The sequence below is a fragment of the Triturus cristatus genome, chromosome 3_2, assembly GCF_964204655.1.
Source record: "Triturus cristatus chromosome 3_2, aTriCri1.1, whole genome shotgun sequence".
In the NCBI taxonomy this organism is placed as follows: domain Eukaryota; kingdom Metazoa; phylum Chordata; class Amphibia; order Caudata; family Salamandridae; genus Triturus; species Triturus cristatus.
The window spans coordinates 581,544,003-581,565,601 of NC_140584.1; the positions used below are offsets into that span (position 1 = coordinate 581,544,003).

Genomic DNA, 21,599 nt, shown 5'->3' on the forward strand with positions numbered 1-21,599 from the left:
GTTCCCAACTGTAGCTAGGGAAGAGGGCCTTGATGAACTTTACATCTGAACCCTTGGTCCCTGTCTCACGACTTCCTGAGTCTCCAGCTTTGTCCTTGCGTGTCCTGCACTAGTTGCAAGCAGCACTGTCCCCATGGGTACCCTGCTAATAGAAACTCTAGAATGAGACAAGTGCACTCTCTGGTGCAGGCCCCCAACCCTCTTAGTGTCACCTGAGGCACCACGACTAGCCATTACCTTCCTACAGCTAACCATTTGTCTATTGGACTAGCCGCACTCCGGTAACTCTACCAAGACACCAGGCGCCCCTAACAAGAAGTCTAATACCACCAGAGAGGTGTCCTCTCCAAGAAAGGGTGGGCACTTCTGTTACTTTGGGTGGAGTGTTAGTGGGCGGACAAGGAACATTGGCCTCCATATCAACTCCTGAAGCCAAATCACTGCAATATAAGTATTTGTACCATTGCTCTAGCTTTGAAGAGTAACCCTGTCGACATGGTTTGTATATTGCAATAACTGTTTTATAGTGCTTAGCGACTATACGTGTATTCTCTTTAGGGGCAAGAACTGTAGCCCAGAAATTTGTAGGGATTTCTGGTTTTCAATGTGTATCTTAGTTCTATGTGTAGTATACTGTTCTTGTGTGTATTAAAGTACTTATCTTTTAGAAAGTAAAGCAATGACTGGAATTAATCTTATTAGCAGTTATTACGGTGCAAACTATATTCTGAATGTCTAACCCACTTCACCTCCTTGAGTAAGCCTTGGACTACTTTGTCTTACTACCCGGAGAGAATCAAGTGCTGGACAGGAGTACTTGGTTAACCAGTTTGGGCTCTAATAGCACCGGTACCCAGCGGTAAATGACTTGATGCAACTGGAGCCCAGTAACCCCAAACAGCCCGTATGCGTATCTTGCATATGTAAGGAATATGCTACTTACCAGTATGCATCTGTTCTTGGCATGTAGAGCTGCAGATCTATACACTTTTGCATAGATCGCCATCTGGTGTTGGGCCCGGATGTTTGCAGTTTGTTTTTGTTCTTGGACAGTCTTTGGAAGTCACGAGTTCGGTGACTCCTCCTTCGGTCCGTACTGCGCATGGGCTTCGGCTCCATCCTCAGATTGTTTTTCGCCAGCAGGGAAAAGATGGAGCGTAGTGATAGTAGGAAGAAACCCATGTGTGTGTATCTAAATAAGATAGACTGGAACGGATACAGGTAGCCGGGGAGGCGGGTGGGCGTGTATAGATCTGCAGCTCTACATGTCAAGAACAGATGCATACTGGTAAGTAGCATATTCCGTTCGAGGCATATGAGCTGCAAATTATACACTTTTGCATAGATTATATAGCAGTACCCAACCTTAGCGGCGACCACCGGTATCCGTTGCAGTGGTTTGAAAAAGTGTCTTTAGTACAGCCTGGCCCACACTAGCTTGTTGTTTAGAGTGCACGTCTACACAGTAATGTTTTGTGAAGGTGTGCGGTGTTGACCATGTGGCTGCTTTGCAGATGTCATCTAAGGGTATGTTCCCTAGAAACGCCATAGAAGCCCCTATCTTTCTTGTAGAGTGGGCTTTAGGTGGAACAGATAATGTTCTTTTTGCTTTTTGATAGCAAATTTGTATGCACTACAATCCACCTAGCTATCCCTGATTTAGAGATGGGGTTGCCCTTATGCGGTGGAGAGAAGGAGACAAACAACTGTTTAGTCTTTCTGAAAGGTTGCGTTCTTTGTATGTAGTACAGTAAAGCAACATCAAGTGTATGTAGAGCCCTTTCCGCAACATACTGAGGTTGCGAGAAAAAACCCGGCAATTCCACCGATTAATTAAGATGGAAGGGGGAAATGACCTTGGGCAAAAATTTGGGATTTGTGCGAAGTATCACCTTGCTGTGATGTATCTGTAAAAAGGGTTCTTGTATAGTGAACGCTTGTATCTCACTAACCCTTCTAAGGGAAGTGATAGCTACGAGGAAGGCTGTTTTCCAAGTGAGGAACTGTAGCTCACATTTATGCATTGGTTCGAAAGGCGGGCCCATTAGCCTTGTAAGAACTACGTTTAGATTCCATACAGGGGAAGGTGGTGCCCTGGGTGGAATTACTCGTTTAAGGCCTTCCATAAAGGCTTTAATAGCAGGCACTCTTAACAGTGATAAATGCTGTCTGTTTTGCAGGTAAGCAGCAATTGCTGCTAGGTGTAGACGTATGGATGAATATGCCAGGTTACACCTGTGAAGATGGAGCAGATAGCATATGATGTGCTGTATGGATGCATCTAAGGGGTCGATTGTATTGTTACGGCAGTAAACAACAAATCTTTTCCACTTTGCGGCATAGCATGCTCGAGTGGTAGGGCGTCTGGCTTCCCTGATAATGTTTATGCAATCAGGGGGAAGGTTAAGGTATCCAAATTCTAAGATTTCAGGAGCCAGATCGCAAGGTTGAGCTGAGCTGGGTCCGGGTGCCTGATTTCTCCATGGTTCTGGGTTAGGAGGCATGGGGACAGGTACAGCTTTTGGTGTGGTACCACTGAGAGCTGTAGTAGTGTGGTGTACCACGGCTGCCTGGCCCATGTTGGAGCTACTAGAATGAGTCTGAGGGAGTGCTATTGTAGCTTCCTTACCTTAATGGAATTAGTGGGAGAGGTGGAAAGGCGTATGCAAATTTGCCTGACCAGTTCATCCATATCGCATTGCCTTTGGACAATGGGTGTGGGTATCTGGCGGTGAAGCTTGGGCATTTTTTGTTTTCGTGGGTGGCGAAGAGGTCTATCTGAGGATGCCCCCACTTGTGGAAGAATGGGTGAAGAACTTGTGGATGCAGTTCCCATTCGTGCATTTGCTGCGTTTGTCTGCTGAGCAGATCTGCCATGGTGTTTTGTATGCCTGGGACGTGTTGTGCCAGGAGAAAGATTTTTTGTGGAATCGCCCACCTCCATATGCTCTGTGCTAAGCGGGAGAGCTGGGGAGAGTGTCCCCCCCCCCTGTTTTTGAATATAGTACATTGCAGTCAATTTTTGTGTGTGAATTAGGACTGCCTTGGCTGAAATTTGTTTCTGAAACGATTTCAGGGCTAGAAAGATCGCCAACAACTCCAGATGATTGATGTGGAGTAACCTCTGTTGTGGCGTCCATACACCTTGCACTGTGAGGTGTAATAGGTGCGCTCCCCAGCCGGAGAGCGATGCGTCCGTTGTTAGAATCACCTGAGGAACCGGGTCCAGGAACGGTCGCCCTTTGGAAAGGTTTGTGGTGTTCCACCACTGCAGAGAGCGATGGGTGCGACCGTCCACCAACACCAGATCCGTCAGCTATCCCTGGGCCTGGTTCCACTGGCGTGCCAGGCACTCTTGGAGTGGATGCATGTGAAGTCTTGCATGAGGCACTATGAAAATGCAAGACGCCATCATCCCTATTAGTTTCATGAACACTCTTGCTGGGAGAGAGTGCTGAAGAAGGAACTTTTGGCGCAGGGCTTGCATGCTTGCGATCCTGGCTGAGTTGGGATAGGCTATAGCTTTTGAGGTGTCTATAGTGGCACCGAGGTATTGCTTTGTGTGAGAGGGTATCAAGTGGGACTTTTGGTGATTCACCGTAAAGCCTAGCTGGTGGAGTAGTTGTATGGTAGTGTTTGTATTTTGTACACACTGGTGGTAGGATGCGGCTTTTATGAGCCAGTCGTCCAGGTAGGGGAAGACGTGAATGTTTTGTCTTCGGAGGTGTGCTGCCACTACTGCCAGGCATTTGGTAAACACCCGTGGTGCGGTTGTGACCCCGAAGGGGAGAACCTTGAACTGATAATGTTGGTTGTCCACCACAAATCGGAGGTACTTTCTGTGAGCCGGGTGTATTGGGATATGAAAGTATGCGTCTTTCAGATCCAGTGTAGTGAGAAAGTCGCCCTGACGGAGGAGTGGGAGAACTTGCTGAAGAGTTACCATATGAAAATGGTCTGAATGGATGTATGCATTTAGAGGCCGGAGGTCTAAAATGGGCCGTAGGGTCACGTCTTTCTTCGGTATGAGAAAGTACAGAGAGTAGACCCCTAGATTTTGCTGATTGATGGGTACCTGCTCTATCGCGTGTTTTTGCAGGAGGGAGAGTACCTCTTGTTTCAGAAGTGTGGTATGTTCTTGTGACATCGCACGGTGTCTGGGTAGAATATTTGGAGGGGTAGAAGTTAGTTCGAGACAGTACCCTGACCGAATAATTTGGGTTACCCATTTGTCTGATGCTATGGCTTCCCAGGTGTGAAGGAAGTCCTGTAGTCTGCCCCCGACCGGAGTGGAATGGGCTGGGGGGAGCGGGGGAAAGTCATTGTGTGGGCGGTGTGGCAGAACGGGCGGTGTTGGTTTTGCCCCTGCCTTTATTATTGTTTCTCGATATCCACCTCTTTGGTAGCCCTTTGAGAAGGTATTTTGAGGAGGGGACTTGTAGGAAGTGGAGGCGTTATCGGAAGAGTAACCTCTGCCAGAGCCTCGAAAGGAGGAACGGCGAAAGGAGCGTCTAGGGGTTTGTGACTGCAGGGCTCCCATAGACTTCGCCGTATCCGTATCCTTCTTCATTTTTTCCAGGGCTTCGTCTACTTTTGGGCCAAATAAGTGATGTTGGTCAAAAGGGTGGTTTAAAATAGATGCTTGGACCTCCGGTTTAAAGCCTGAAATTCTGAGCCAGGCGTGACGGCGAAGTAGGACACTGGTGTTTATAGCCCTGGACGCCGTGTCTGCTGCGTCAAGTGCGCATTTGATAGAGGTGTTGGTAATAATCTTCCCCTCTTGTATGAGCTCATGAGCCTTATTCTTATATTTGTCCGGGAGATGCTGCATGAGAGCCTCCAGCTCATCATAGTGCGCTCTATTGTACCTTGCCAGCAGCGCCTGTGTGTTGGCGATGCGCCACATATTGGCAGCTTGGGAGGCAGTGCCTGACGCATCTAAAAGCTTGGACTCCTTATCAGGTGGTGGGGCCTCACCAGATGACAGAGTTGGAGCGCTTCCTAGCTGTGGAGACCACTAGTGAGTCTAGGGGCGCAGGTCCTTTAATATAGATAGGATCCGTGGGGGCTGCCTTGTACTTTTTTTCTATTCTGGGGTTTAAGACCCTAGCTCTAACGGGGTCTTTGAAAACCTCCATGGCATGCTTGGTCACCCCTTTAAGCATGGGTAATATAGCGGTGGATTTGTCTGCTATGTCAAATGTGTCAAGTAGGAAGTCTTCCTCAACTGGATCACTATGTAATTCCACCCCATGGTAATGTGCCGCCCGTTGTAAGAGGTGGTGGAACCCCAGGGAGTCCTCTGGTGGAGACGGTCTGGATGGATAGAGATCATCCTGAGGCACATCTGGGACATCGGGATTGTGATAATCCTCCCATGGGTCAGGTGTTCCCGGAGGAGTGGGGTCCTGCGGGGCATCTGTGGGATCATAGAATGGATCTCCGTGGTCATCAGGGTCTGGAGACGGGGTTGGAGACCGGTGAGGCAAGGGTGGAGAAGGTGGGGGAGGAGATGGAGGTGATGGAGGTGGGGGAGGAGATGGAGGAGGTGGAGGTGGTGGGGAGGGTACTCTGAACGGGGATGTGGCAGAGTCCTTCCGTTTTGGTGGTGGAGGAGGAGTTGGTTTGTCCAAAAGTCTTTTCTTGACAGACAACATTAAATGTCCAGTCCTTGGATCCTTTGTTAAAGTCTTTTGAAGAGGATCCGATGCGAAAAGCACCTCCGGCACCGATTCGTCCATCGGTGCCGACATTTTCGGAACCGAAGGCTTCGTCGGTTTATCCGAGCCATGCTTTCTCTGGATGTCCGATTTTTTGGTCGGCGCCGAGGCATGCTTCGGCACGGAAGCGTCGGTGCCGAGGGATTTGTGTTTGGTCGGCACCGAGAGGCCAGGTTTCGACACCGATGGCTTCGGAACGGAACTTGTTTTCTTCGGCGCCGAAGAATGTTTGTCGGCGTCGCTAGGAGGCTGGCTCGAGCCCGAGCCGCCAGGAGACTTGTGATGCTTTTTCACCGGGCCCGAAGGTGGGGTGATGGAAGCAGTATGCTTGGCTTTCCCTAGGCCCGGAGGCGAAGTGGTAACCGGAGTCTCTTTCGGTATGGGCGCGGGAGGGGGAGGGGGTAGAGTACTCACGACCCTCTGCGCCAGTGTGATCTCCTCCACGTCGGAGTCGTCGGCCTCGGAAGCGCTGACGATATCTTCCTCCTGCTCGGTGTGCTGCTGTCCCGAAGCTCCGGTGTCTTCTCCGAAGATGTCAGGTGGAGCCGAGGTCGATGAGTGCGCCATGGTGCGTCGAGCTCGTCGATCCCGAATAGTCTTTTTCGATCGAAAAGACTTGCAGGTGGGGCAGTCTCGGGCCTCGTGTTCGGGAGAGAGGCAGAGGTTGCACACCTGATGGAGGTCGGTGTGGGGAAATTTAGACCCACATTTCGGGCACTTCTTGAAAGGAGTCCTTTCCATCGGCCGAGACCGGAGTCGAGATAGGTCTGAAGGCCGCCGCCGATGTCTGGAATCGAGGAAGTGCCGAAGAGAGAGATGAAGAAGTCGATTCCGTCTAAAGAATCTCAATGGACGAGGATTTTTCGTCGAAGGTCGAACTGGAAAGGTTCGAAGCCGGAGCACGAAGTATTACATCCGAGCCCGATGGCGGAAAAAAACAATCTGAGGATGGAGCCGAAGCCCATGCGCAGTACGGACCGAAGGAGGAGTCACCGAACTCGTGACTTCCAAAGACTGTCCAAGAACAAAAACAAACTGCAAACATCCGGGCCCAACACCAGATGGCGATCTATGCAAAAGTGTATAATCTGCAGCTCATATGCCTCGAACCTTCAGTTTTTTGAAAGTGCTCAAAATACCTTTTGATGCAGTGGCGCTAAAGAAAATTACTTAAATAAAATAAAGTGGCATTGAGGTTACCATCCAAGGATACCCGAGCCATTCTTTACTGAAAAGTACAGAGATAATTTCTGTGGTACAATGGCTCAGCAAGTAAGGATTCAATATACATTAATTCGGTAGGATGCTTTTCATTTCAATTAGCACAACAGAGGAGGAGCCCCTCAGTTGGTTTCTACATTCCTTTACGCTTTGTGCGAACACTCTGGCCTCCGTGCTCTTAACATCTTACTGGTGTTCTCCTCTTCTGTCATGGGCAATCTATAAACACTTCAAAGCCTGTCCATCTTTTTTGCTTCCTCCCAGTGCAATTTATGACAACACCCTGCTCCTGAAACCTGCCTTGGTATCCAGTTAAGCACACAGTGGCTATCCTAATTTCATCCTCAACTTCCACTTACCATCATCCTAATTTTGCCAGACAATACAGATGCATCAAGGCTTGACAGTTGTCCACCAGTGCCCGATTCTTTTTTTCCACCTGTCTCGTCAAACGTCTGAGCCCACACTTGCATCCATCTACCCACAATTGAAGCAGCTTATGACTAGACGCTGACCCTTTCGCTGGTCAGTACCCTACTCTTCTCATGCATGCATTATTGCTCCACACAACCTATTTATGCATGCCGTTCTTAAACCTCAAACCAGGTAGTCTGCTGCCACACCCTAGTCCACAAACTCAAATGTAAGCAAACCAGTCTAGCGAGAACTTCTTACCTTGGCACCACTGGCTGGTGTTGCAGGCGAGGATGGCATGGATGTGCAGCTGTGGTTACTCTGACTGGCGCTTGAGCTGGATCTGGTTGGAGAAGCTGTCCGTGAAGAAGGCTTTGACCTACGACCCCGTGACCTAAAGGGTGTCATTCCTTGAGAAACTCCCTCAGGGAGGATGAACTTCTCCCGAAGTTCAAGGTTTGTTCGTCCTCGTGCTGGGGAGAGAGACAGCAGAAATAATTATAGATCGTAACAAACACCGATAGATGGGACAGGCCAAGACACACACAGTAGGACTTCAAAGCTACTCTGTCCTCATGTGGCAGCATCCAAATGTGATGTGCAGAAGGAAATACAGAACAGGCTTTGGAAGAGTTTGGCAGGTGCAAGATCTGGGCTCCCCTCACCCCCTACAGTTCTGTAATGTCACAGAATGGATAAGAGATTATGGGAATGTTGCAGGGGTGGTTTGTTATTAAAAACTCAAACAATGTATGCCCGCTGAGAATCAAAATGGAAGTTAAGTTTTTTTCTAGAGGAAAGAGACACCAGGACGGTTCACTGCTCCCATAATACCACGTTCAACACCACTGTCCCACTTGCCTTCATGAATTTGATGTTTTGCATTTGAAAAGGAAGGGTGTCTGATGGCACTTATTTTGCTTTACAGTGTTGAGAAAACTGAGCGTTAGTGGCAGGTTCAAATCTGTTTTATATTTAAAAGTAAAGGGGGCTACAATTCTTAGTTCTTGTTTATAGCTCGCAGAAGGTCGAGGGGCACTGAGGTTTTTTTGTTTAAAGTTTCTGGGATGGTGGGGGGCACTGCAGATCTATGTTCTTGTTTACAGTTCACAGAACGGTAATGGGGCACTGAATGTTCTTGGTTTTTTATTTAATAGTTAGAAGAAAAGTGATGGGCCGCTGGAGGTTCAAGTCTTAGTTTTATTGTGTGCAGGAGGGTGAGCACGTACTGAATTGTCTATTTGTTTCAGAAGTCCCACAATAGTGATTGGCACTGAAAGTTGAAGTCAGTATTTTAGCGCATAGACTGGCGAGGGAGGACAAAGGGTCATAGTTTTTGTTGAACAGAAGGGTGACTGTCTTATAGAATCCTCTTTTTTATATGATACTAGAATTATGCGGCAGGATAGGTCCAAATTACGCAGCAAGAAAAGGCACATTCTGGGGCATAAAGAAATATATTTTGAAGCACTATTATATCACTATTCTGACATTTTTATACGGTATGGGCAAAGGTTTTATCTCACTACGATACAGTGATCAGCATCTGAAAGGCGACCTGCCTCTGTGTGACAACACGTGTGGTAGCAAGTTTAGAGATTTGTGATCAGTCTGAGTTAGAAATGATTACTTTTATTTTAATCTGCAAAATATGCAGACGGTGGAGTAGATGGAAAATGCGTCAAATCAGTAATTATGAGGAAAAACGTTGCAATATCACAGAATTCCAGTGGTCTTGCTTATAAGGCCATGGGATAAGGTGATGGAAGATAACACAGGTTGCTGCACCTTCCTAGGTGATGGAAGATAACACAGGTTGCTGCACCTTCCTTTATAGTTTGCAGAAGTGCAGGGGTGTTCTAGTGTTTTGTTGTTGTTTCATAAGCAGTTTAACCCCTTCAGCGCGGCGCGGATTTCAGCGCGGCGCGGATTTCCGCGCCACGCTGAAGATTCCGTGCGCGGGCGGGGCCATGACGGAATGGTTCCGTCATAAGCACAGCCCAACCGACGTGCATGACGGAACCGTTCCGTCAAGCGTGTCGAAGGGGTTAAGACTAGCCTATAGGGCAATAGGGCCGTGCCGATGGGCTGGATTGAAAGGCTAGCATGTGGTGTGGAACGGACTTTTGGCTGTTTTTGGGCCTGTTTAATGGTCTGCTGGGCCGAGTTTTTACTACAGACTTACCGTATATTAAAATAAAAACTGTCTGCAGCAAACTCACATCCATGCAGTCTTTCACATGCCCCAAAATACTGATACATTGTCTCTTTACACGTTCAAAACTGCCCCAATTTGCAAAACATGGCCACTTACTTAGCTTTCTAATTCCCTATTGGAGGCCACTTAATTTTGGTGCCTAGGCGTGTGTTCTGCCCCAGTCTGAACCTGTTTATGAACCTGTAAGGGACACCCGTGGACACTTTTTATTTTTGCTTTATATGTCATCGAAAGAGATGTAGGAATTGCGGGATTTAGTTTGGTTTTATGTCTCGTTCAGAGAATGCCTCAATGTAAGGTTTAACAACGCTTGCCCTAGTTGGACCTTTAAGCCCTCTTCAAGCGTGGGCTCAGGGCCAGGGCCAAAGTGGCTTCACACACTGACTGCAGCGAAGCAGTGCTTGGCAACTGACTTAATCATCAAGCAGCGACAAAGCTATTCAAAACTATTGCTTCTGTGACGCACCGCTTGGCAATAGGCTTAAACAAGATGTGGCAAAGCTGTTTCACACTGACGCTTCTGTGAAGCACCGCTTGGCAACTGACTTGAACAAGAAGCGGCAAAGCTATTTCACACTGTGGCTTCTGTGAAGAACCGCTTGGCAACTGACTTAAACAAGAAGCGGCAAAGCTATTTCACACTGTGGCTTCTGTGAAGCATCGCTTGGCAACTGGCTTAAACAAGATGCGGCAAAGCTATTTCACCCTGTGGCTTCTATGGAGCACCATTTGGCAACTGACTTAAACAGGGAGCACCAAAGCCAACCAATGTTGCGACTTTTGCATAGAAAGGATTGCAGGGTCACTAAACAGATGTTGCACTCTGTCTTCTGTGAAGCATCGAGAGCAGCTGACCTAAACAACGAGAAGCAAAGTAACTGCACACTGCCATTTTTATGCAGTATGGATGGGTATGGTCACAGCCCTGAAAAAAGAGTGTGAAAGCTATTGCATGCTGATTTCTGTGCAACAAGGCTCAACTACGGACTTAAAAAGAAACAGTAAAGCAACTGCACATTGAGATGTCTGTGCAGCTTGGGGCGCGGGGTCACTGCTGGGAAGAAATGGCCCAAAATAACTGTAAAGTGTGGCCTCTAAAACAGCGGCTTGTGCGCATCACAGCTCAATTCAGGGCTGCCCATAGGCGCGTGAGAGGCACACTAGGCAGTGTACTGCGGCATCTCCAAAGACCAGAAGACACCTCTGCACCCTGTCATATACACTGACTCTCACAGTGCTGCACCAGTCTTACAGCCAGATTTTAAGGCTGAGTGCATGCAAGCCTCTACAAAACACTTACCATGCCAGGAACAGGACATGCTGTGCTGCATGCAATGCAAGCAGCTTATGGACTGCATGTGCTTGAGCAGTGTTGCACCTGCAGCAACAATTCATCAACCTAGTGGTACTGACCGCGTCAGGGAGGAGCTGAAGGAACAGCGGCAGTGAGGAAGGAAAAGTCAGGCAATAAGCAAAGCCATTCTCAAAACCAGCCTCTGAAGCAAAGGAGAAAGTGCAAGCGAGAGAGAAACAGCCCCAACCTATGGGAGATTGACTGATAATCGAGGAGCTGGAGTCGGAGCGTTTGATTTTACATCCAGGATGGTGAACTAGAATCAAATAAAAGACAAGAGAAGAACAAACAGGGGAACAAAATAAAGTGGTAAATAAGGAGTCAGAAGAAGGCTGTGCCATGCTCAAATATCTGGTCCATCTCTTTCTGCCATGCACTGATGGAGCAGAGAGAAGCTTGAACATGCAAAGAACATCACAGCTGCAAAAGAATGTTTGGTCTCGCAGAGCTAGTGGTAGTTACATGATACCACGAGAGTCCCAGTCGCTGCTGCATGCAGTGCAGCAGCTGCAGGAAGATCTGGAGGTTCTGCGAGTCCAGCAACTGGGTGCTGAGATGGCTAGTAGCACAGACCTTTTAATACTATTGCAACACAAGGCTGTAACTTACCTTCACCACTACTCATGGAATTTGAAGTGTGAGAAAGATTCACATGTTCTGCACAACCCTGCCATCCAGTGGTTGGATTTGGGGTATTAAAATCCTTAAAATGAATTGCGAGGACTTTTGCCTGCTACGCGTGACTCTTGAAGCCTGGTGCAGAGCAAGTTCATGTATGGGGTGGAAGCAGAGAGTCACCCGAGAAACCCCGCTATGGGAGGGTGGAAGCCTGAAGGAAATAGATACATTAAAAGGATTTACACCCTGCATTCAAATTTGCATTTCTAAAGTGGGCGACCTGATCGAAGAGGGATCCTTGATGCCCTGTTCTTCACTCCAGAGGGTATTCTAACTACACGACCAACAGTATTACAAATACCTGCAACTCGCCCATGCCTGGAAAGCGGAAATATCCCCCCAGATCTCCCCCGAATATGCTCCACTCAAGGGAAGACTTTTAATGGACGAACTACAGGAGAAAGCAGTATAATGCATTTATAAAACCATCAATAATAATATGCCGGACACCCTCCTAAAACTGGGAAACTGATTATGGCGAAATGGAAGACCTGGATTGGGAGGCAGCATTAATGTTCCCATGAGAAGTAGTAATTAGAGCCCAGCTGCGACTCATTCAGTTACAAATTCTGGATAGGATTTACTACAATAGGGCCCGCCTCCAGAGAATAGGTAGAGCAGCCTCTCCGGAATGCCTGCGTTGTGAGGGGAACCAGGGGGACTTTCTTCATATATTACGGGTATGCCCGGTCATACAAACATTCTGGCGCAAGGTGCTTTTGGAACTCAGCCCTATAATAGTGGTGACACTGCCTGAAGACCCTAAAGATGTTATTGTGGGTATACCTAATGATGCAGACTTGCCAAGGATGAAACTATAACTGAGTAACCTGGGTTTGGTAGTGGCTAAACAAGATCTGGTCAGGCGATGGGGAGCACCTGAGACACCTGCCATGGCTGAATGGAGAAAGGGAATGGAGCTTTATATGGCAGTGGAAAGAGGAACACATAAAAGTAGGGGGTGCCCGCATAAGTTCCGTAAATTGTGGGGTAGTTTGATTGCATATTATGGACTAGATAGACGTGACAATGTTGCTGCTGTGCCTTCTTAGTAATTACACTGCAGAGTTTACTTTACCTTGTTGCGTCTGCTTACCCACAAATGTACTGGTGCCTTTCCTCTCATTCTCTACTCCTGTTACTGGGAGATATCTGATGTGCCACTGCCCTTCCGCCATGTTTCCTTTTTTTAAATGGGGCACCCACCAGTGCCCTTTCTTTTTAGCTTTATAAAAATCCAATATTTTCTTTTTTTTTCTAATGCTGAAAATGTCAGTAGTGGGCACGAGCGGAAGGTATGCAGGTAATAAAAACACTTCTAACATCGACCAGTCCCAGAATGCACTGAGATTGACCGCCATCTTCAAACTTCTTTTTGAAACATGGCACTAGATTAGCTCAGGTTTCAAAATTGCCTGGCCCCTTTCTTTAGCAGGCAAGCTGGGATGGTCACATGTGAATCTAGGACAGACTGCCAGCACCAAATTTTGGGTATCCCTTAAGTGAGGTTCTATTTTAAGGTATGCATCTGTCATAAATGCGTGATTTGAACAGTGAAATAATTCAATATGTAATGACAGTGAGATGGTAGAAGCAGTTTTGAAACAATTTTTAATGCTGCTTTGACCACCTGAGTTTCCTGCATTGAATGCAAGTGTGAAGAGTGCTTATCTAACAAATATTGGCACAGCCAATAGATTTAACCTTATAGACCTATTGGGTGGCAGTGGAAGGATACAAATCATCCAATCAAATGGATGGTAATAAGGCTATGCTCCAGGTAAGGGACAGACACAAAGAGGACTAAGGATATACACTGAGTAAGGAGCAAGCAAATAAGTGACAAAAATGACAACCAATGGTAAGCAATGGGAGGGCTATGAGCCTGATACAAGTATTTGATATGGCCCACAAGAAGCTTTGGCCTTTAGACAGGTTAGACCTGTTTGTATGCAAGACCTAAAAATGTATGCAGATAATACAATGATCAAGCTGTATGAATCCTGCGCAGGGGCAGGCTGTCTATAAATACTCACAGATTTGCTTCCTGTAGAAGCAATACTTATTGGCTGTCTGTCTTGCATTAAATAACAAAAACAAAAGCATTCCACAATCCATGGCTGATGCTGCCATTGAAAGTGTTTTGTCTTTAAATTTGTTTGAAAGTGTTTTGCCTTATAATGCATGACCAAAAGCCCCAAAGTAGGAGCAGTGTGCTTCAAATTCTACTAGTGTAATATCGCAAAGGCCCTTTCATATGCAATCAATATACTTAAGTGCAGCTGAGCTATGTTTGGGGGAGAATAATGGCATGTCAACAGTTTGGTTAATATGAAAATCAGAAACAAACTTGACATGCAAACTTTATGACCTCAGGAAACATAATGGCAAGTTCCTGGCTTGTGTCTTCACAGCAGACAGTCTCTCTTCTGGTCCTTAAAGGGCTGGCTAGGGCTGGAGATACCAATTTGAAGCATGTTTAAGTTGCTTTAGTCCTTCACTTTCCAGTTTCAACAAATAATCTTAACCAATTTCCGTGCCAGGCCAGTTACAACTGGTCTGCTTCAGAGGAAGAGTTTTTCAGGTGTTCCTGGGAGTTAGCAGGAGATCAGTCCACCCTAATTTCGCAGACAAAGCAAACATTCTTTGTTGGGTTGTGGTGTTCACATTCCCACCCTCAGGACTGCACTTGTCTGCTTCCAAGCCCTGCACCACATGCATTTTTGAATCTGTGAGTCGTCTCTGCATGTTCAGACTCCCAGCTGTATTCTGTCTAATGGGAGCCTTACTATTTTGTGCTAAGTGGCTAGCAGGCCACACATAACCTCCCACCATTGCCTCCTGGTCAGGTCCCAGTCTTGAAAGTGACTCAACAGAAGTATACCAGTGTAAAATGTAACACTTCATCAAATGCAGCAGCGTAGCAGAGGTGTGTGGAAAAATCCCTAGTCTGATTCACCACCTACCATTTACTACAGTCTTTGACTTACTGTGAAAAGTCTTTTAAGTGGGAGGTCAGTTGGAAACTTTCAAAAGGTTATACTAGAAAAGTTCAGAAACTGGGCTGCCCTTGCGTAACCATTTTACAGTTATTCCCTCCTGTGAAAAATCACTGCTGGTGTCACCGAAACGGATGTGGTGATTCTGTGCCCTTTGAAGCTTCACTGTAGGAGTGTGCTTAGACACACTGTACGGAATTGGCTCTATTTGTATGGTCCTGCCCAAGTCTTTTGACTGATGCTGCTGTTTTTTTTACTCTGAGAGTGCACCAAGGCATGCTCACTAGACCCCCCTCCCCCGAGTAAAACAAGCCCCCCAGTCTGCCACTGCAAACTAGTAGAGCAGTCGTGCACTGCTTGCCTGACTGTGACATTGAAAGCAATAGCAAAGCCACCACTTCCCCAGGACATGTGTGCAAGTCATCTCTCTGTCAGGACTAACGAGCCCTAAAGGCAGGGTACAACATATGACCAGGTAGGATATGTACTCCACATGTCCTGACAGTAAGTCACGCAAAACTCCAGTTTTTATGGCGGAATGACTTGGTCACCTAGTTGGCGAGTATTGGATTACACACTGACCCCTCAGCTGTGCTAACTCATGAATGGTGCGACCAAAGTGGGCACTCCAAGGTATCAAACAATTGGTTACATTAAGCTCGGCTTGTATCTCATTCAAAATGAATACACTAGTTGTACTGTGCAGCTTTTGTAAAGCTGCCACATTGTTGCCTTTAAAACTCCAATGCCCTTCCGGGCATACATGGAGCATGTTCCACAAGACATCTTCTTGCCCTCCTGGGGAGAAGTGCCAACGACTCCCAGGAAGGAGAACACTAAGGGATTGCAGGCCAGGGAGGTGTTATCTCCCTCCTGCAGGAAGCCACTAAGGTGTTAGCCCAAAAGGCAGGCTTCAAAGGGAAAGTCACCATTATAGGGCTGATGTGTAATTTCAGGGCTGCTCCATTGTTAAGGTAGACAGGCCAGCACGGGAAACAGATAATGTATACCAGTTGCCAAACTGTTTTCCCCAGGGGCAAGTAGCCCTAAGGTAGCCACACCATGGAATGGGCCAGGTAGGTCTGAACACCGAGAGAGGGGTCTCACCATCTTCGGAGTGGGCAGAATGGGGAATCCTGGGACAGCCACACAGGTCACCAGATGGGAGGGAGTCTCGTAGCCCATTGGCAACCAACTGCATCCTGCCATGAGGGCATCTTCTGAACATAAGAGAGGCACAAATAGCATCCAGAACTCTGATCTCGACCGACTTGTAAGAAGGACGGCCCAGCTGCACTTGCTAAACCTGGTGGCTAGCGACGAGATTGACTGTACCTGCCGTGTCCTGCTCAAGAAGAAGCGGTCTGTAGAGCCCAATCAAACTAAGAAACTCCAGGCACTAGCTGACTGGCCTCCTGCTTGGAGCACATGGACACAAAAGTTGAAGAAGTCTGCTGGGGCAAGTGGCAGCCCAAGGTCTTCAAACCGCCACCACAGCTGCTGTGCAGCGCCAAGGACCAAGACCGGACGCATAGAGTTGCACCAGAGTTCGTTGAGCCTAGGAGTGCTGTCAGAGAGTTACTGGGACCCTCAGAAGGCGAGTTATCGACTCAGGAAGGATTGACTTGTGACACCAGGTGACTGGTAGTGATGGCTGGACTTTGGCCAGACCAAAAAGAAGCTCATAGGACCTCCAGCCTGCAACCAGGACCCCCTCACCATCTTCGTGGAATGAGGAGTCCCTGCAGGAAGACCCCCATCGACTGCGCCACATCCATGGAGCATCTTCAGCATCCTTCGTAGGAATAACCTGAAACGAGGATGAAGTGCCTGGAAATGCTGGAGGACGGCTCCTTCTGTGATGGATAACTCTTGAGGACCTTTCTGGTCCCCCTGACTAGCAACCTGCTGGAGTTGGTCACCCCAAGTACTCCTAAATGACCCAATTGGATCTTTTTTGTGTCTAATTTCTTATAAAAATACAGTCTATTTTTATAAATTGGTGTGGGATTACTGGAGTGTCGTACTTCAATAGTTTTGGTGCTGTTTAAATGCTATACACTTGTTCCTCAGTGCAAGCCTTGCTGCTCAGAGCCACAGCTACCCAGGGCTGAGCTTAGGCTTTGACAGACAAAACCGAAGGGTCCTAAAGGGGTTGGTAAGTGTATTACAATGTGAGGTTACAACCGCACCAAATAACACACCACATTCCTCACACTTACTTTAGCATTAGCTCCGCAAGCACAGAGAATATGGTGAGGAGAAACAATCCCTGTCTCCCCTCTCCCTCAAAGTCTGTACATCTGTGTAACCATGATCTTCCCATATGGAGGCTGTGCACATACAGCTAAAGACAGCTCTCCCTGACCTCCCATGTGATCATAATCTTTAGCAGCTAAAGAGCAAGGACCCACAGCAGGTGGTGGGTATCATCTCGATGGAGACTGTCCATCTTGATAACTCAAGAGACTTACTATCTCTGAAAGCAAAACCAACATCAGCTGCTATAATCAGTCAGTACATCTAGTAAATGCACCTCTCAGCTAAATAAAATGCTAATTGTTCTATAACTGCAGACGTGATTCCCTATATTATATTTTACATCGAAGCAATCCTTAATCTACTGACCTTTAGTTTGGAATGTCCGCTGGCAGTGACTCACACATCTGCTGACCCATCTCCAACACTACATACTAACTGTCCCCAATACATAAGTAGTTCTTGCCCATATGAAACAGACAATTATTCCCCCAATCTGCAGAAAATGCACTACTCATTAAACTTACCACATTTACTGACTGTGCACCATACATATACAGACTTTTCTGCCCCTTGCCCCCAACACATGTACACCAGTTGTTGCTCTTAATAACCCTTGACGACAGTGTCTCACATGAAACATAATTGTTTTCCACAGGATAGCTAGCTAACTGGGTTGCTGGGTATTGATGTGCCGATACACAATGGGCAAGATAGCCTGGGCTCTTAGCTCAAAGAACACACACTCTGCTCTAGATACTCACCTCTGCAGGGATCGTTCTTCACCAAAAACTCGTCAAGGGCCATCCAACCTCCACCAACGCGGACCATGACTGTACTGCGCAGAATTCGGACCAGCCGCAACTGCTGAGAGTCACCAAACTGTGGAATTGATAAGGGACATCCATGAGAAATCAAATACATTTATTAGGCGAGGCGAACCAGGAGCTCTGTTCACCACCCGATAAGCTATTCCAAATTGAAAATGATTATTTGTAAACAGGACTAGCTCAATTCACTAATGGATAAAGGAAAACATTCAGGCTTTATCTACATAGAGGAACAGAAAATTGATCACGGTATGCATTTGAACAATAACGCACAAGTTACTTACTTGTGCAACAATATATCTGTAAGAAATATTAGTTATTGATAGATTCCTTACCTTAGAATATCCCCAGGCGTCAGACTGGATCCGGAAAGTTTTCGTCGCGGTACCGTTGCTCGTCGGTAGGCGTCGTCGTGCGGCTCCACGTACTTCGCTGGCATCGTAGTCGCCGAGGTGATGTTGTCAAAGCTACTTAGACGCACCCACGCGCGCTGACGTCAGTTCTGTACACAACTTTTCCACGCCAGGAATGCAGAGCCATGCCAGAGACCGACTACTGGTGCAATAGAACTAGGGCCCTGAAAGGGATTACCTGAACCCTAGAGAACAGTTCGCAGAACGGGGAGGATGGACGGGCGGTAAGGAATCTATCATTAACTAATGCCTCTTACAGATATATCGTTACACAAGTAACTAACTTGTGCATCTGAAAGAGACACGTTAGTGATAGATTCCTTACCTTAGAATACATACCCAAGCAATACCAACCCCGGTGGTGGGTCTTGGAAGTGAGATTACACCAGAAGTCACAGAGAACCGAAAGGCCAAAGAAGCCGTCTCTCCGGACCCGACTGTCAAGGCAATAATGCTTAGTGAAAGTATGCAACGATGCCCAAGTGGCTGCTTGACAGATGTCTTGCAGGGGGACACCGCGTCCCAATGCTGTAGTGGCTGCCGCCGCCCTGGTAGAATGGGCGCGCAGCCCAACCGGAAGTTCCTTTTTAGCCAGAGAGTAACAGGCTTTAATGCACAAGACAACCCATCGGGAGATAGTTCGTTTGTGCACAGCCCGACCTTTCTTGGCACCCACGTAGCCAACAAAGAGCTGGTCATCCACCCGGAAATGTTGTGTGCGGTTGAGACAGAACGAAAGCGCACGTTTTGGGTCCAGACGGTGGAGCCTCTACTCTTCTCTTGAAGGGTGCGGAGGCAAAAAGAAAGTGGGCAGAGTGACAGTTTGCCCTAGATGAAAGGCAGAGACAACTTTTGGTAGAAAGGAGGGACGCGGTTGAAGGACAACCTTGTCCGGATGAATCGCCAGGAAAGAAGGTTTACAGGAAAGAGCCTGGAGCTCGCTCACCCACTGAGCGGAGGTGATGGCCACCAGAAAGACAGTTTTCAAAGTCAATAACCGCAAAGGACAGTTATGAAGAGGCTTAAAGGGAGCGCACATCAAGTATGTGAGAACGAGGTTCAAGTCCCATTGAGGCATCACAAAAGGAATAGGAGGGAAAAGGTGAGTAATGCCTTTGAGAAATCTACTGACAACTGGGGACTTGAAAAGAGAGGGCTGATCAGGCAGCCTAAGAAAGGCTGAAAGAGCAGAAAGGTAGCCCTTGATAGTGCCCAGAGCAGAGCCCTACTGGGCCAAAGAGAGAAGTAGCAATAGGACCTCAGAAAGAGGGGCAGAAAAAGGATCTACAGCTTTCGCTGTGCATCATGCCACACATTTTTTCCACCAACAGGCATATTCCGTTTTAGTGGATGGACGCCTGGCTGCCAGAATCACATTACAGACTTCAGGAGGCAAGTCAAATGGAATCAGCTGTCGCCGCTCAAGCTCCACGCAAGGAGGTGGAGGCTGGACAGGTTCGGGTGGAGGACCGTGCCCTGCTGCTGCGACAGTAGATACTCCCGAAGAGGCAGCCGGATCGGTTGATCCACGCTCATAGTAGCTCGGGATAATAAAGGCTTCGAGCCCAGTCCGGTGCCACAAGAATGACTTGGGCCCGGTCGAGTCTGATCTTCCTCAGCACTCTGGGCAGAAGTGGTATAGGCGTAAAGGTGTACAATAGACCGCAACACCACTCGCGACGAAAAGCGTCTCCGAGCGAGTGCCGCCTTGGAAATTCCAACGCGCAGAACTGCTGACATTGCGCGTTCTCTTCGGTGGCGAATAGATCTAACCTAGGTTCTCCCCACTGCTGAAAGAGACCATGTGCCATCGTGATCCAACATGCACCTGCGGCTGAGTTCGTCCACCCTGGCGTTCAGGGTACCCGCCAGGTGTTTAACCATCAAGGAAATCCCTTGACGTTCCAGCCACGTTCAGAGACGTAGAGCCTCCTGACATAGGGTCCACGACCCCACCCCGCCTTGCTTGTTGCAGTACCACATGGCGGTGGTGTTGTCTGTGAACACCTGTACTACTCTCCCCTTGACAGAGGGAAGGAATGCTTTCAGTGCAAGTAGGATCGCCCTGAGCTCCAAAAGGTTGATATGGAGCTTGGACTCCGCCGGAGACCAGAGGCCTCTGATCTCCGCCTCTCCCATGTGGCCGCCCAATCCCAGGAGGGACGCGTCCGTCACTACTGTGTGCTCAGGTTGGGGAAGGGAGAGGGATCTGCCACTGATCCAACGCTGGTCCGTGAGCCACCACTGCAAGTCCTGTGCAGTGCCTTCTGAGATCTGGACGTAGTCAAGACAGATTTCCTCGATGCTGCGTCCACTGGAACTTCAGGCCCCACTGCAGAGCCTGCATATGCCAACTGGCATGATAGATCAGCAGGATGCAGGAGGCCAAGAGGTCCAGCAGCCTCAGGTTCTTACTGACCGAGACCCAGGGCCGAAAGATCGAAATCAAAGCCCGAATGTCGCTGTTCGGGAGGATAAACCCGAAACTGCGCCATATCCAGAGCCGCTCCGATGAAGAGGAGCTTCTGAGATGGAATCAGGTGCGACTTCGGCACGTTGATGGAAAACCCCAGCAAATGCAGGAGGTCGGCCGTTGTCTGGAGGTGGGAGACGACTGCCTGGGGCGAGCCCGCCTTCAACAACCAGTCGTTGAGATAGGGGGAAGACTGAAACCCCTGATCTGCGCAGATGTGCTGCGAGGGCCGCAACTTCCTGCTGGAGAAGTGCCAAGTGATCCCCCGACATGCGGTGGTACTGAGGTGGCATGGCTGGAGGGGTAGACTCAAAGGGGAGGGAGTAGCCCTTTCGGATTATTTGCAGAACCCACCTGTTCGAAGTGATGGTGCACCAGTGGGGAAGGTGATGGCGAATCCTGCCACCCACTAGCGTCTGGTGGGTCTGAAACACCAGACAAGGAAGGTTTTGAGGTGGCGTTGGTGGATTGACCCGCCCGCTGGCCCTGGGAACCGCCACGGCGTGCCTCACGACTGCGGCTGCGCTGCGACTGCGCAGGCCTGCGGGTCTGAAAGGAACATGTATGGGCGCCTCGACTCTGGCCTCGAAAGGTGCGAAAAGTGGACCCCAAAGCGGTGTGCGTGGTAGCGAGACCCAAGGACTGGGCCGTAGCCCGAGAGTCCTTAAAGCGTTCCAGGATGCTATCCGCCTGGTCACCAAACAGGCGTGTGCCATAAAATTGAATGTCCAATAAAGCGTTTTGGACATCCCCGGAGAAGCCAGTCGTTCTGAGCCAAGCGTAACGGCGGAGCACTACCGTTGAGGAAAGTGCCCTGCCGAGTGAATCGGCCGTGTCAAGTCCACAACGGATAGTAAATTTAGCAGCATCTCTCCCCTCGGTAACAACCCGGGAGAGCACCGCCCGAGCTTCTACAGGGCACTGAGGCAGCACCTGTGCCACAGTGTCCCACACAGAATGTGAATAGCGGCCCAAAAGGCAAGCAGTATTCACTGCCCGCAACCCAGAACTGGCAGAAGT

At 48.4% G+C, this 21,599-nt stretch overlaps 1 protein-coding gene across 5 annotated transcripts in view; it reads right to left on the bottom strand.

Annotated features, from left to right (window-relative positions):
- The window catches only part of MACF1 (microtubule actin crosslinking factor 1), a 1,146,281-nt gene that overhangs the window by 24,802 nt on the left and 1,099,880 nt on the right, over positions 1-21,599 (bottom strand). For all 5 annotated transcript variants that reach the window (XM_085648361.1, XM_085648360.1, XM_085648359.1 and 2 more), the window contains 3 exons: positions 17,628-17,745; positions 11,115-11,183; positions 7,617-7,828 (listed from right to left, as the gene is read on the bottom strand). In XM_085648361.1, coding sequence (XP_085504487.1) covers positions 7,617-7,828; positions 11,115-11,183; positions 17,628-17,745 — 399 coding nt within the window. The remainder of the gene's footprint in view (positions 1-7,616; positions 7,829-11,114; positions 11,184-17,627; positions 17,746-21,599) is intronic.